Source organism: Nyctibius grandis, chromosome 1 (assembly GCF_013368605.1).
Source record: "Nyctibius grandis isolate bNycGra1 chromosome 1, bNycGra1.pri, whole genome shotgun sequence".
Classification (NCBI taxonomy): Eukaryota; Metazoa; Chordata; class Aves; order Nyctibiiformes; family Nyctibiidae; genus Nyctibius; species Nyctibius grandis.
The window spans coordinates 45,821,234-45,836,145 of record NC_090658.1 but is presented as its reverse complement, the minus strand read 5'-3'; the positions used below and the strand labels follow the sequence as shown (position 1 = coordinate 45,836,145).

General features: G+C 46.3%; 1 protein-coding gene across 1 annotated transcript; it reads left to right on the top strand.

Moving 5' to 3' along the window:
• The first annotated feature begins 11,788 nt into the window (after positions 1 to 11,788).
• MAP10 (microtubule associated protein 10) lies at positions 11,789 to 14,340 on the top strand. Its single transcript, XM_068410005.1, has one exon. It carries the CDS (start codon positions 11,792 to 11,794, stop codon positions 14,222 to 14,224), a length of 2,433 nt encoding a protein of 810 aa, XP_068266106.1. The 5' UTR covers positions 11,789 to 11,791; the 3' UTR covers positions 14,225 to 14,340.
• The last annotated feature ends 572 nt before the right edge of the window (positions 14,341 to 14,912 follow it).

The window sequence follows — 14,912 nt, the reverse complement described above, 5'->3', positions numbered from 1 at the left end:
TGGCAGTGGTGGTTTGCAGAACGCCACCTCTCACCTACTAATGACTTCAGAATGGCAGGTCCTTTCTCTGGGGCCAAGAACAGCCTTTGGATACCAGCGATGGAGTTACAGAGCCACACGCGAACCCATGAACAACAGCTGAAAGGGTTCTCAGCTTCTTCTGAACCCTTCTCAGAAAGGGTTATTAGACATTGGAATGGGCTGCCCAGGGAGGTGGTGGAGTCACCATCTCTGGAGGTGTTTAAGAAAAGACTGGACACGGCACTTAGTGCCATGGTCTAGTTGACATGGTGATGTCAGGGCAATGGTTGGACTCAATGATCCCAGAGGTCTCTTCCAACCTGATTGATTCTGTGATTCTGTGATATAATGAAACTCTCTGTATGTAGTTACTGGTTCTCTGTGTGATCCAATATGTTAGCAACAGAAAATCACAATCAGCATGTTTTCTCTTAGCTGGCTTTAAGTATCTGCTAACTGTGATTTCCTATTCTGGAAAAAAAAAAACTTATTCATGGAGCTGTTAAGCTGATAGCCTCACTTATTTAAGCTAATACTATCTCCTTTTCACCTGTGTGATTTCAGAAGAGTTTCCAACACACTTCACCACATCTATGCAAATATCCTGCCACAAATTATATTGATGATATATCCTCCAGCTTGCAGATCAGATAAGATCACGGCACATTGTTTAAAGGTCTGCCTTTTATACTATCAGAAACCATGCCAAACATCAGTACATTACAAAGCAGAGCCTTTGATTATAAAAGAAAAAAATAACCCCCCACTGGAGATCATCTTGTTGTGTACATGTGAAATTACAGGAGTAAAATTAGACTAGTACAGTTTAATAATTAAGGTTATAATCCCAGGGCTGACATTTTTCTTGAATGATATACTTTTTCCTGACCCCCTTAATCTTTTTTCACAGGGATTTAAGATAGAGTATTTCACTTCATGTTGGGTCAGTTAAGGGTGTAAACATGGTCACTGAGAGCCACAAGGTTCATCAGTGCTCCTCAAGGTATCAGCATCCATCAGCTATCTGTGCTTGTTCACAAGCTCAGGGTTGAGCTAATAACCAGATCTGGAACGGAGGAGCAATCCTCTACCAGATTAGCTCATCCAAGACTACTGGTTTTGTTTGTCTTCCTCTGCAGCATAGTGCATGGTCTGGAAGCGTCTGCAAATGTCACCCAGCAAATCTCCTGCTAGTCGGGAGGACTTAGAAGTGCCCTTGATCTCTCCTGCCCTTCTCCTGTGGCACAATTATTGTGGCATTTGGTCTTCTGGCGCAGACTTGGAGTCTGTTGTGAGAAGCCTGGAGATGTACAGCATCCCAGGGTGAGATGAGCTACAGCACACAGGACTGCACATCTGCAGCATGCCTTTCTGCAGTTCGAGAGGCACTGACTCAATGACTCAGGCAGTGCCCTTCAGTCCGATATCTTTAGTTCACGTGCGTTGCTGATCCCTTGCTCTGGAATGACTGCCACGGAGGGAGCTCTGCAGGTATTGTGGCTGCAGTTTACCTACATATCCCTAGATGTACATGACTAACCCTGAGCTATTGGCTCTAGGTTAATTTACAGCGTGGGGAGTGAAAGGTAGTCTTTTGCGGTTCATCTCTATTCATCTCTATGTTCAGTTTGCATTTGGTCAGATGAGTTCCACCTGCAATAACGACACCATTTCAAGCTCCAGCTTTCACTCCCAGTGTCAATGTAAACAACGTGCTGGGCTTTGCTTTACACTCTGGTTGTGAAAAACACTCTTAAAATTTAGTGTGAGAAAAATAAAGCAACTGAGGCAAGGGCAAATATGACTAGGTTGCCTCCGCTAAGCGTGATGAATGCAGGCCATAGAGTGGAGATGAACAAACTGGGAAGACATACGAATGAGATGAGTAAGAGTGAAATGAAAGCTGCTGCAAAGTTGACATCTGGTTTTTGCAGCATGTGTTTCTCACACACAGATTTGAGGTGCAGGGGTTGCACTTTGCTCAGCCCTTGTTGAGAACCGCACACAGCCATCCCCTCTCACATGGGCTGTCCCACCACAGCCAGATACTCCCACACCGTTCCAGGTCACGGCGCCACGTCCTTGGTGCACTCAGGAGAATGAGCCTTTTTCCTGTTTGAGATCAGCCTACAAAAGCACAGCTGAGTTTTCAGAAAGTATTTTACCCCCTGCCTGCTTGCAATGATACAGATAGCTTTCAACAGAAGTGAGAAAGTATTGGGGGGAAGAAATCCTCCTCTGAGAATTTCCAGTGTTAAGGCCTTCATGAAAGATGTCATTATAAAGAAACGAATGAATGCATTTGTCAGCCTCTGGGAGGTTTCAGAGTGGCTTCTATTTTTATCTCTTTTTATCCCTTGAAGGAACTGAGAACTAATATTTGAGATGCCTGACCGAGGATATTAGTGTTTTCAAAAAGCTGCCATTCCTTCCAGGGCAGGAAATAGAGTAACCTGTTTGGGGTTTTTCACTGGTTTGTCTCTTGAAACAAAATTTCTGCGACTGTTTCTGAGGGCAGGGCTGTGGATGTAGTCTATCTAGACTTCAGTAAGGCATTTGACACTGTCTCCCACAGCATCCTCCTAGACAAACTGGCTGCCCGGGGCTTGGATGGGTGGACTCTTAAATGGGTTAAAAACTGGCTGGATGGCCGAGCCCAAAGAGTGGTGGTGAATGGGGCAAAGTCCAGCTGGCAGCCGGTCACTAGCGGTGTTCCCCAGGGCTCAGTTCTGGGGCCGGTGCTGTTCAATATCTTTGTAGATGATCTAGACCCTCAGTAAATTTGAGCGCACCCTCAGTAAATTTGCAGATGACACCATGCTGGGTGGGAGTGTCGATCTGCTGGAGGGCAGGAAGGCCCTACAGAGGGATCTGGACAGGTTAGATAGATGGGCTGAGACCAACGGCATGAGGTTCAACAAGAACAAGTGCCGGGTCTTACACTTCAGCCACAACAACCCCATGCAGCGCTACAGGCTGGGGGAAGAGTGGTTAGAAAGCGGCCAGGCAGAAAGAGACCTGGGGGTGCTGATCGACAGCCGGCTAAACATGAGCCAGCAGTGTGCCCAGGTGGCCAAGAAGGCCAATGGCATCCTGGCCTCTATTAGGAATAGTGTAGCCAGCCGGTCTAGGGAAGTGATCGTCCCTCTGTACTCGGCACTGGTGAGGCCGCACCTTGAGTACTGTGTTCAGTTCTGGGCCCCGCACTTCAAGAAAGATGTTGAGGTGTTGGAGCGAGTCCAGAGGAGGGCGACCAAGCTGGTGAAGGGTCTGGAGGGTCTGTCCTACGAGGAACGGCTGAGGGAGCTGGGGTTGTTTAGCCTGGAGAAGAGGAGGCTCAGAGGTGACCTTATTGCAGTCTACAACTACCTGAAGGGAGGTTGTACTGAAGTGGGAGTTGGCCTCTTCTCCCGGGCAACTAGCGATAGGACAAGAGGACACAGCCTCAAGCTTTGCCAGGGGAGGTTCAGGTTGGACATTAGGAAGCATTTCTTCTCAGAAAGGGTCATTAGACATTGGAACGGGCTGCCCAGGGAGGTGGTGGAGTCACCATCTCTGGAGGTGTTTAAGAAAAGACTGGACATGGCACTTAGTGCCATGGTCTAGTTGACATGGTGGTGTCAGGGCAATGGTTGGACTCAATGATCCCAGAGGTCTCTTCCAACCTGATTGATTCTGTGATTCTGTGACCATCCAAATCTATTCCAGTCTATTTAGCCTGTATCAAACCCTAACAAATCTGAATGATGTGTGACCATGTCCAAAATACATTTCTTTTTCTTTTCATGCAGTATTTTTCCTATGCTGTGTGCTATTGTTCAGTCTGGACTTACAGATAGCCCAGAGACCACAGGTTCATGTAAAATCATGATATGTGTTCACTGAAGATAAAGTGCTGAGAGGAGAAAAAAAAAAAGAACAAAAAGGATGTTTTCAGAACAGAATAATCTCATGGCTAACTGTTATATCAGCATGAAACTCTCCAAGTGTAATGATTTGCCCGTCTGGAGAAGAAATATTTCTATTTCTAGTTAGCAGAGTGGTAAATCATTAGTCAAGTTACCAGTACATTCATACCTCATACAAGCATCCGCAAATATGAGAATGCTTTTTGAAAAACCATCACCCACTACTGGAAGACTAGATGAGACTTGTGTAAAAGACTGTTATGTTGCATTTGATGAAGCAGATGGGTCACTGCTGAGCACACACTATTACCTTGCCAGAGGCTAGGTCTATTGTCAGAGCAACACTTCTGGCCTCCATTGGCCTGAACAGCAAATGATCAGCACTGGAAACTGAGACCGGAGATCCCATCAAAAGGAGGTGGCAAAGAGCTCACTGCATAAGGTTATATTAAGGACTCTTCTTTTATGGAGGAAAGATTTCATATATATTTTCATACATTACATTTCAGATTTCACTCTTAGGGACATAAAACCATTACCAGCCTAGTCACATGCTCACTGTCTCAGGACTTATCATAGGGAAGAGGACAAGACACTGCAACCTCTGAGTGCCCTGCCACAGAAACAGGGCAGGCTTGCATTTTCCAGAACTTTTTCTTCTTGATTATTTCCTCTGCAAAATTAAAATAAGCAATTTAAAGGCAAATTTGAATTAGCATACTGAGGACAGTTTATTATTTATGAGATGGAAATCGAGATCTTGGATGACTGAACTCATTAAAGAGCATTTGGAATAGTTCCCATCTATTTCTTCCACGGTACCCACACAACAAATAATTCACACAGTAATTAATGCCACGTCTTCCCAAACAATACATGCTTCCGACAGGAACTGTTCAAATAGGAAATGCACGAAACTGCACTGAAATAGCAATAAGCTTAAAATAAATACATACCAGCAAAACCAGGAAACTTTGTGTTAGGGTAATCCCAGCTGCTTTAGCTGAACTTGCTGGGCCAAAGACATTCCTGAATTAGTTCAGAGAAGGTCAGTGAAGTAAGACAAGGGGGTAGTTTGGCTGACCAGGCCTCTGCACTGGCACAGCTCTCATTTGACCTTATGTCAAGGGTTCACAACAAACAGCACTCTGTCTTTCTGCCCATGCAGACTACACACAGTGTAGCACAAGCCTATTTTCCTCCCTAGCTGTAGCCCACAGGGCTAGTTGCATAGCAGTGAATTAAATACTTTTCCAGTGTTGCAAGTAGCTGTGAAAAGTTCCTACAGGTATAGCTATGCTCTGCAATGCAATGCAGCCCTGGGATCCCCCAGACAGGGCCAGCCGAGGAACCGGCAGCAGGACAGCTGTGTCAGCATAGTGCTGTGCCTGGACTAGCCCTCTCAAGAGGTGGGGAGATAATTGGCTCAGGCAGGCTGCCACATTTTTAGCACCTAAAGCCCTGCATGGCAACACAGAGAGCTATGCAGATGCACCAGCCTCTCAGAGCATCTCCCCTTGTGCTGAAGTGCCCGCTCCTGAAACACAGGAAGGAGCTGGTCGGGTAGGAGTCTGCGGGGCTGACAGGAATGCTGTGTGCTCTGTGCATCCCAGAGATTTGTTCCCGTCCAGGGGGTATTTATCCACTCAGCATCTCTACGAAACACTAGTCATGTCTTATGAGAGGAACACAGGCACAGAGAAATTAGATCTTCCCAAGGAAACCTATGGCAAAAGAGAGTTGAAGCTAGATTTCCAGATTCCCACATTTATCATCCTAAAACACAGCTTATTCTTTCCTTCTAATCAATAAAGTAATGTTAACAGGCCATGATTTTGCCCTGTCCATACATTTAAGTTCCACACCACAGCCACCACCATGGTAAGTAAGAGTCAGCAGGTTACACACATTAGCAGGACACCAGTGGGAAGTACTCCATACCTGCCGCCTGGCAGTGTAAGAGTAAAGACAGAAGCTTGAAGGGATGAAGCGTGCGGGAGGGACAGCACTGTTGAGATCCCTAGAACAAAGCTGTCAGACAAGAAAAGGACCTCATCTTTAGAATACATATCTCACTGCCAGGCAAGCCAGGGACAAACATTCATTAGAGAGCCATCTCTCTCGCAGTCCACCTTACTGAACCACGGGATTGCCACCATGTCTCCTTGGAAAACAAGAAGGGACATGAAAAACATAAGGCAAATTGGTTCCTCTTTTTGTGACCTCCACAAGCAGCTTCATACCTCCTGTTCACTAAGTGGGATGGAATACTCTGCCCCCTTCCTACCAGGCAGAGGCACTGGGGTATCACTCAGCCTCATGCACAATCAGTGAGGAGGATCTGGTCCAGCTCTGCAGCTCTGCATAACAACATCCCTTGCTCTTTTTGTTTTTCTGTCTCTAAAGGAAAGCTCCCAAAGCAGTCAAATTGATTTTAATTTGATTTTAAAGGGAAAGAGAGAAACAGTTTAGAGGTTGAAAATGTGCAGTGAACAAAACAGCTGTACTGCAAACCTCTGAAAAAACATACTTTACAATGGTAATTATGACAGATTAAACAATGAGTGTCATCAGTGTGACGGAACAATGCACACAATACTAACTGTTTCCTACTCAAATATTTGCAGACATCTCCAATTTTTTTTATTTTAATGAAATCTCATCTAACTATTGAATTGACTTTAAGAATCATCCTGAGGTTTACAAGAGCTTTCGCTGTGAGAAGCTCTGTCAGATACTTGAACTGTAATTTGCCCCCAATAGTTCCCAGCTTGAGCTGGAGGAATGCTGTAAATGTAGATTTTTAGGAAGTGGCGAGTCTGAAAAATCACTGCCTACAGAGAGAATGCTAAACCCTGAGAGGGGCTGAGGACCTATCCCGCTCTACAGTTACAACCGGAATTGTAAGGACCCCACACCTTGAAGAAAACTTTTGGTACGGATTTTCTCTGCTTCTCAAACATATGCACGCAACTGTGCTGCTGTGTGATTAAGCTGTCCTCTTCGGATGGCTAAGCACCTGGAATCCTTTCGTCATTCAGTACATATGTGCATGACAAGTATAGGCTGCAAGCATGACGCCAAAGAAAATAAATCGATCCCTTTGAGAACTTTCCGAAAGCTTCCCAGTTATTGGATGGGAAGTAAACACAATTTAAACAATGATACATCAATTAATGCTAAATGACAGCATGTGAACCCATGGGGTTTCCATTAATACTGAATGAGTTCATGATGGTTATATCAAACAAAAGGAAAGACTGATGGTAAAGCCTCCATGTGCTAATGACACCCAGTTATTTAAGGAAATTGGCTTTGCATGTTCTGGGCATTATGCAAAGAATATTCAATGGGCTGAATCCTGAGGTTGACCCTTCACTATTGTTTTGTTTCAAGCAAAAATGTCTATTGGCTTTAATAAGAACTTTTTTAAAATAAAGGAAATCACCTCAGATGTGACCCTTATGGATATGTCTCATTGTCATGTTCAATATAGTTGTCTAAGCCCCTGTATTTGTGACATCCTGCTTCCCGGTAGCTCTCACAGTGTCATTCTCTCTCAAGTATCTGCCAGATTTTCCCATGTTTCCTTTAAGCATCTGCTTGGACTGAGTTTCCCCAGATCCAAGAAAGATGACAAGGACTGCTCAGTACAGAAGGAGAAGCTGTGTTTTGCCACAGTCCCATTAATCCTTGAAGAAATTTGGAATCAGAAGGCAATCTGGCATGGGATGTATTTCCAAGCTGGCTGTGAAAACCACGGATTCACACACATCTTAAAGGACAACCATTTTCTAACCCCCCCGCGGTAATGAGAAAACAATCCTGTGTGCCACCCCTGCTGACTTTGCAGAAGTAACTCTGCCATAAGCCTTAACTCTCACCACTCAGAAAGTAAAATACTAAAGACAGCAATGAAATCATTAAAAAGACAGGAAACAGACTGGTGTTTGCCAGATGGAGAAGGGCCACACGACTAGGCAAATAATGTGTATTTTAACACTCCCAAAGTCTGCTAAAGATAGTAGAGAATGAAAATAAACATGAGAGCTATCATACTGAAGTAAGAGGAGTTAACAAGCATCTTTAGGGTAGCAACGCAAGGGAGGTACTTTGGAGCTGTATGTCTCAATAGGTTCTGTACCAGCTGTTCTGACCACCCAACTGATGGGGCACTTTGTGGACAGGAGGGTACACCCTGAGAAGTGGGGAGAAACCATAGTATCCTTCATTTTGATAGATATCAAAATGCCTGTGCCAATAATACCATTGCAACTGTTCCTAGACTGCTCCATACATCACTAGATCTGGGTCAGCATGAAATTAAGGATCATGAAGTAGAATTTGGACACAGGAAACAGCAACGCTCCCTGTAAAACTCTGCACAATAAACAGAAACATATGCAAACAGTAATCTCTGAACACATTTAACATTCTCATTTGACTTTATGCCTTTTCGAAACCTTTTCTAGATTCTTTAAGACAGAAACCTAAACACATTGCAAAAACCTCAAATGCTTTCCTCATGTATTTTATAACTGAAGAAGAGAGTTCATGAAAACTGGGAGAGTTATCAAAGGCTGCCATCCTTATTTCTGAATTTCTTCCTGTTTATTGACCTTTTGCAAGTGGCTGACTCAACAGACAACTGAGAAAAGACTAAATAAGTCTTCTCTGGGTGGTATTTTAAGCTGTAGTATTTTAAGAACTGCTATTATATTGCAGCTGAATATTCCAGCAGACTGTCTGATCCCCTTCTGAATCAGAGTGCCACCAGGCTAAATATTTGCACACATTCCAAGCAGCGCCCTGCAGATTCTGCACAAAGAAGAGCAATTTTATATCCAGGTGAACAATGGCTCTTTACTCTAGCATTTGATCTGGAAAAAATGCAGTCTTTAGAATGACACCAGAATAAGTAGATCTCATTGTCGATCTAGCAAATTCCATGTTTTCTCAAGATCTTTTTTTTAATATTCATACTTCTCTATCCATAAACAAGTATACAACTGTATAGAGAGCTCTCTTTGTGTAGAGAGATGAATAAACCTAAAATTTTACAGAAATTAAGGGCAAAAGAAGGCATTTCAGAGCCTTCAAAAGATAGATTTGAACCAAAGTTGCTGAGTTGCTGCTAATGATACCAATCGTCTGGGTTGGAATTTTTTGAGATGAAATGTTAGTACTTCAAACATACAAATAAGGTCAGTGAAACACTTCACTGAATCAGCAAAATTCCTCAGTCTTCCAGTCTTTTAGAAAAAAACAGAAGAATTGAAGTCTAGTTCTAAGAAAGGAGGACTGAAGAGATTGCACTGAGAAGAACCAGACCTATTTTTAAAAGATTACCAAATACAACTGATGTAGATCCTAATATGCACTGTCTGCCTTTGGGGCAGTAGCAGGTAGTGAAACCTGGCTCCATAACCCTGCCTCTCTGAGGCATGCCTATTTTCTAAACCACTTTTTTTGTGACATGCAATCTAAAGAAGTGTTACCACAAGTCTCCTTAAAATGGTGGTTAGTAGAAACTAGGACAGACTATTGGAAATAAAAAGACCTTTTTTTCTAGCTTGCAACTCCACAACAAAATGTTGTTTTCTGTTTATTTAGAAGAGAAATATGCTCTTGTGATCAGCGGATTGACTTAATAAAACACACTAACAAGAACAAACTTAAAAATCGATACCCCTTTCTATTTGACTAATTGTTTGGTCACTAACTTGCTGACTGATCTTACACAGCTTATTAACATCTATAGTTTTCACAAGTATTCAGTAATCTTTATTTATACTGTCTGTGCAGAATGAAATACGGGAAGACGGCTCATTTTCAGGGACAGGAAACTGTTAATTTTCAGTTTCACATGAAACTGTTGGGAGTGCAGAGGCTCAGTATCTTAAAACAAGGCTTTGGTTCCTCCATAATTTAGCCCCTAACTTCAGTTGCAGTTACCACACACAAAGATGCATCTCTTGCCTACACAGATGGGAAGTTTCAAAATTAAGAGGTTAGAAATCTTGGACTAATGTCATAGTCACAGTATGCACATCTGTAAAATGGGCAAAATGCCTATCCATCATCTTCCCGGGGGATCTCTAGAGTGACTATTTGACCACTGTTAAATACATCTGTCACTTTCAGTGTATCAGGGGGTGTTTCGTCATTCTTCCTTTACAGAGAATGACAACTAAACTGCCAGGGCCTCCTGGGATGGGAACAGGCTACAGGAAAAGGAAATGCAAGGAAAGCAGATGACTGGTGGCAGGAGATGAATATGGCAGCGAAATGGATCGGCCATTTGTTTTATCTGCCACAATGCCAGTACAACGGCAACACCCAAACACTAGCAGCCTTGACAGCAGCGGACTTGTAGCTCTTAGACTCATGTGCTTAGAACAGAGGCAGTGAAGGAATGGAGAAGAGCTTAATTATTTACTACTTAAGCCCTGGTCACAATTCAGAGGTCAAACTCCTTAACTCTGTTCTCAGACATAATAGCTAATGAAAGGTATCCTTTAAATAATAATGATCAAGGGAATCGACCAACAGTGAAGTGGTGGATTCTTTAACCACTTCCGCTGGTTTCTGCTTTTCTAAAAAGTGATTATGATTCGGCAGAGGAAGGAAAGGGGAAAAAAGGAGGGAATAAAAAGAACAAAGGGAGAGGGGAACGGCCCTTCTTTTAGTTACCTCCCTGGTGGTAAATAGTGAGGGTGTACTGTAACTTTAACTGAACACCATCAGTTTAGGACACATTGTTTTAGAGTCAGCTTGCCAACTGAACAAAACAACCTTTTTCCCAGCTTGGCAAGTATTTGCTGTGCCTGTGGCAAGGAGACTCTGGTGTAAGGGAAGGGCCGTCAGAGAGGGAAGGGCACTCTCTTCGCCAAGCCGGAGGCGAGGAGTGAAATTCTCCACAAGCATGTCCACCGCAACTCCCAGTTTACATGCAGACAGGAGAGAAAATAGGAATTTATCAATGCATGCCCAAGGCACTCAGGCATTACAGAGATGGAGACATTAAATATGAAAAGGTGACATTTACAGCTGATTAGAAAAACCTAATATAATGTAGAACCACAGTTTTAAAGCTCTCAGATATGTACGGACCCTCAACAGGGAGAGACTCTTCAGCACACAGCCCTTGGCACAGACCTCGATGTTTCTCTTGGGGTGGTAAGAGGCCGCAAAGAAGCAGAACACAGTTTAACGTCCCTCCCTGTCTCCACAAGCACTGCTGCTGACGGCGCACAGCACGTCAACCCGGCCCCGCTCCTGTAGCTGTTACTCGTGATCCACAGTGGGGAAAACACGACCAGGGCCTCGGCCGCTGCCTTCAGAGCTGAGGGCAGGGGAGCGGCAGCAGCTGTCGCGCTACGCGGGGCGCCTCTGAGCAGACACCAGGGAGCACCTGGTTTCCACCGGCCGCGTCTGCTGCCCCTCACCCAGCCTGTCACCGCAGCCTCCGGCCATGGCAGGCCGCAACATGGCTGCCGCGAGCCCCTCGCTGGGCGCACAGAGGAGCCCACGAAGCGCTGCTCATCACCCCACCCGTGGGATCGGGGGCCAGGCACCCCCTCGGACTCCCAGGGCCCGTGCTGCCCCCGCGCTGCGGGGGGTGGCGGGTAGGGGTTCCCGTGCCTGCCCCGGGACGCCGAGGCCCCCCCGGCATGGACTACAGCTCCCGGGGTGCTTTGCAGAGGCGCGTTGCTGCTGCCACCGGCGGTGGGTACCGGCTCCCGGGGGCGGCGGGACGCCCTCCCCGCGGCGCGGGCGCGCTCCTCTCGCGAGAGAGCCGCGGCCTCACCGAGCACCCCTCAGACACGCAGCTCTCGCGAGACCGGGGGCTGGGGGCCGCCATGGCGGCGGCGGGCGCCGAGGAGCTGTTCGCGCTGGAGCTGCTGGTGGAGGCGGTGCGGGTGGCGGCGCCGGGCCCCGCGCTGCGCCCGGCCGTGGCGCTGCGCCTCCTGGACTTCCCCACCCTCCTGCTGCACCCCGCCGCCGCCGCGCCGCCCCTGCGGCCGGGGCGGGCCTGCCCCTTCGGCCGCGGCAAGCGCTGTCTCTTCCGCTGGCGCCGGGGCTCGCTCTGCGCCGCGCTTCGCCGCCGGCCGCTCCGCGCCCTGCTCCTGGCGCTGCCCGCTGGGCTCGACCCGGGTCCCCCTCGCCTCCTCGGCAGCTGCGGCGTCTCCTTGGCCCCTGACGCCGCCGAGCTGCTGCAGCGGCCCCGGGCCCCTGCCTCCTGCCGCCGCCACGGCTGCTTCCCGCTGCGGGACTCGGCGGGCCGCCCCGTCGGGGAGCTGGTCCTGGGCTACCGCCTCACCAGCCTGGAGGCCGGTGAGGAGCCGAGCCCCGTCAGCCCCCGCGGTGCCACGCCGCCTGCCACCTCCCCTGAGCCGGGGGGTGAGGAGGAGGAGGAGGGGGAGGGGGACGAGGAAGGGGGCGAGGAGCTGGAGGGCAACATCTTTTGCCCTCCCGTGCTCTTCTACAGCCGCGAGCCTGCTGAGCCTCATCTGCCAGCAGCAACAGCAGCCGTGGGGAAATGGGAGCATGTTGAGGCCTGGAGACCACAGGAGAAAGACCAGGGCCAGAGCCCCCCACGTCCCAGTGCTGGGCCCTCACTGTTGCACCCTACCAGCCCTCGACAGCTCCACAACACCCTGGGGCAGCTGCCACTACTCAGCGCCTTGCTGGCAGAGCTGTCGGTGCTCACCCACAGCGCTACGCCTGCTGCTGTCCACCCCCATCTGGCCTGGCTCTACCAGCCCCCGGGGTGTGGTGGCATGGCCTCACAGCCCCCCACCCCCAGCTGTTCCTCTGTCCTCCAGCCTGCAGAGGCATCTGTAGGGCCAGGTGAGAGCAGTCAAGCTGCCAGCCCTCAATTCAAGCAAGGCCAGCAAGAGGCCACCTCACCAGGGTCTTGGGCTAAGAGAGGACCTAAGAAAGCTGTACTGCAGGGAGAGAGAAGCTCTGAAAGGAACTGCAAAACTAAGGAAAACAAACCTCCCAGAAGGAAACTGTTGTACGGGCTGACAAAAACAGTGAGGCTACGGCTGCAGCAGACCAACCCTGATAAGCTGATTATTCATGAAAGGAAAGAGCAGTATAGAAAAAAGCAAATGGAGATGCTGAAGGAGAGAAGCCCTTTGTCCAAAAGCAAGCTGCTCAGAAATGCTGGAGAACAGGGTGTGGTTTCTTACAGGCATTGTACCAAGGGAGACAGTTCAAAGCAGAATAAGCAGCTTGATAAAGCTATTGAGACACCATTACAAAACAGTGCTCTCACAGAGTACGTTTCCATGACAGGAGATGTGTCCCCTGACCTGCAGAAACAGGTTATTGAAAGTCTGTTGAAGAATGATGAATTTGTAAGCAAGGAACATCCATGCAAAGTAACCACAGCCCCCTTAGTGGATGAACCTGTATTAAAATCAGCTCACAAGGAAAAGTATGCGAAATCTCAACTCCCAGCAGCTTCCTCGTCAGATGCTAATGTAAAGGGAAGTAATGAGGAAGCATTACACTTCGTAATCCATAGTAAAACCACGGAGCATGATGATGCGTCCATTGTAACTGATGATAAACCAAGCCTCAGCAGGAGTGTTGAAAACAACTGTGAATTCATATACTCAGATGACTTCATTGCTAGTCCTGAGAACACAGTTTATTCAGAAGATCTCACCAGTGCTGAGTGTACAGGCAGAGACTCGGAAGCTCCTGACAGTAGTCCTGAACCTCTGTCGCTTGAAAGCCCAAAGCGAGGTTGGTTGGATACAGAGCTGGAATCTAGCAGGTCCAGAATTTCAAAGACAAGTCAAAGAGCTGAAAGTACTTCGCATCTTCTGCCAGTTCCTTCAGTTTTGTCTCCAGTCCAGTCTTTGAAGCGAAACCGTGACTTAAAAACCAGCAAGCAAACTAGTGAATCTCTTGATTCACTTAATGATGCCTCCATTCAAGCAAGGTTATTAGATGAAGAGCAGGAACCCCAACAGATCAGTAAGGAAGAGAATGGGGGTGATCTGCCTATTAAACAAGTATCTACACTGAGAAGCAAACCAGTTAGCTCTGATACTGATCTGAGTATAGGAAAGGAGCAGACCTCTGCAGGAAAAAGACACTCAGTAACTCAGGTTGGCTCTTACTTGCCATCTAACATGTCTGCTCTTGAACTTAGTGTCCTGGAAAACAGTATGTCAGACAAAGAGGATGATTTTCTGGGAGAACTATGTGTTCCTAATCAATACAAAGACATCAGTGAACTTGTAATAAACAAACTTCCGGGATACACAATGTAATTACAAGTTTTCACTGTCTGGATTAAGATATGATATTTAAACTTTATATGGCCTATTACATTTAGCTGCAATATATACAAGTTAATTTAAGACTTTATTGTGCACCTTTAATACATTGGTGAATTTACCCAAGAGGTTTTTAAAATAAACTACTATTTGAATCTCTAACGAATGTCTCTTAAGTGGTACCTACAGCATGACTTTCAGTGTCAGTATCTTAATACAAAAGTAATCCAAATAGCAGAAGAAACATAAACTTACTGTCAAAATAGAAATGAAGACAGAAGCAGCAAATGCAGTCAGTACCCACAGAATTTGTCCAGGGTAGAAGTAGTAACGTACTACAGAAACAGCCAAGTAAAAAATAACGTTCCTAACTGAACATTAAGTTTTTATCCCTCATGAAAATAGTTCCATGCTTCATTTTCATTACAAATAGTTACCTAAAACATACAGTCACATCCAGTGACAGCACAGACTTTTATCAGCTAATGTGTGTAATGATGTATTTGTTTCATTGTTCTATCACTAAATACAGTGACCAGAACTAGATGAGCCCTTTTAGTTTCTTGGGTTGAAGCTTCTCATTGAAGTCAGATTCTCACAACTTATTATAAAATAGTTAAGAATTATTGGTGATAGTAAATCTATATAATCTGGGAGAGCTTTGAGAGGTTCATGGAAGTTA

Excerpts from the sequence above, each read along its gene's own strand:
- MAP10 (XM_068410005.1), top strand. The coding sequence starts at position 11,792 with ATGGCGGCGGCGGGCGCCGAGGAGCTGTTCGCGCTGGAGCTGCTGGTG.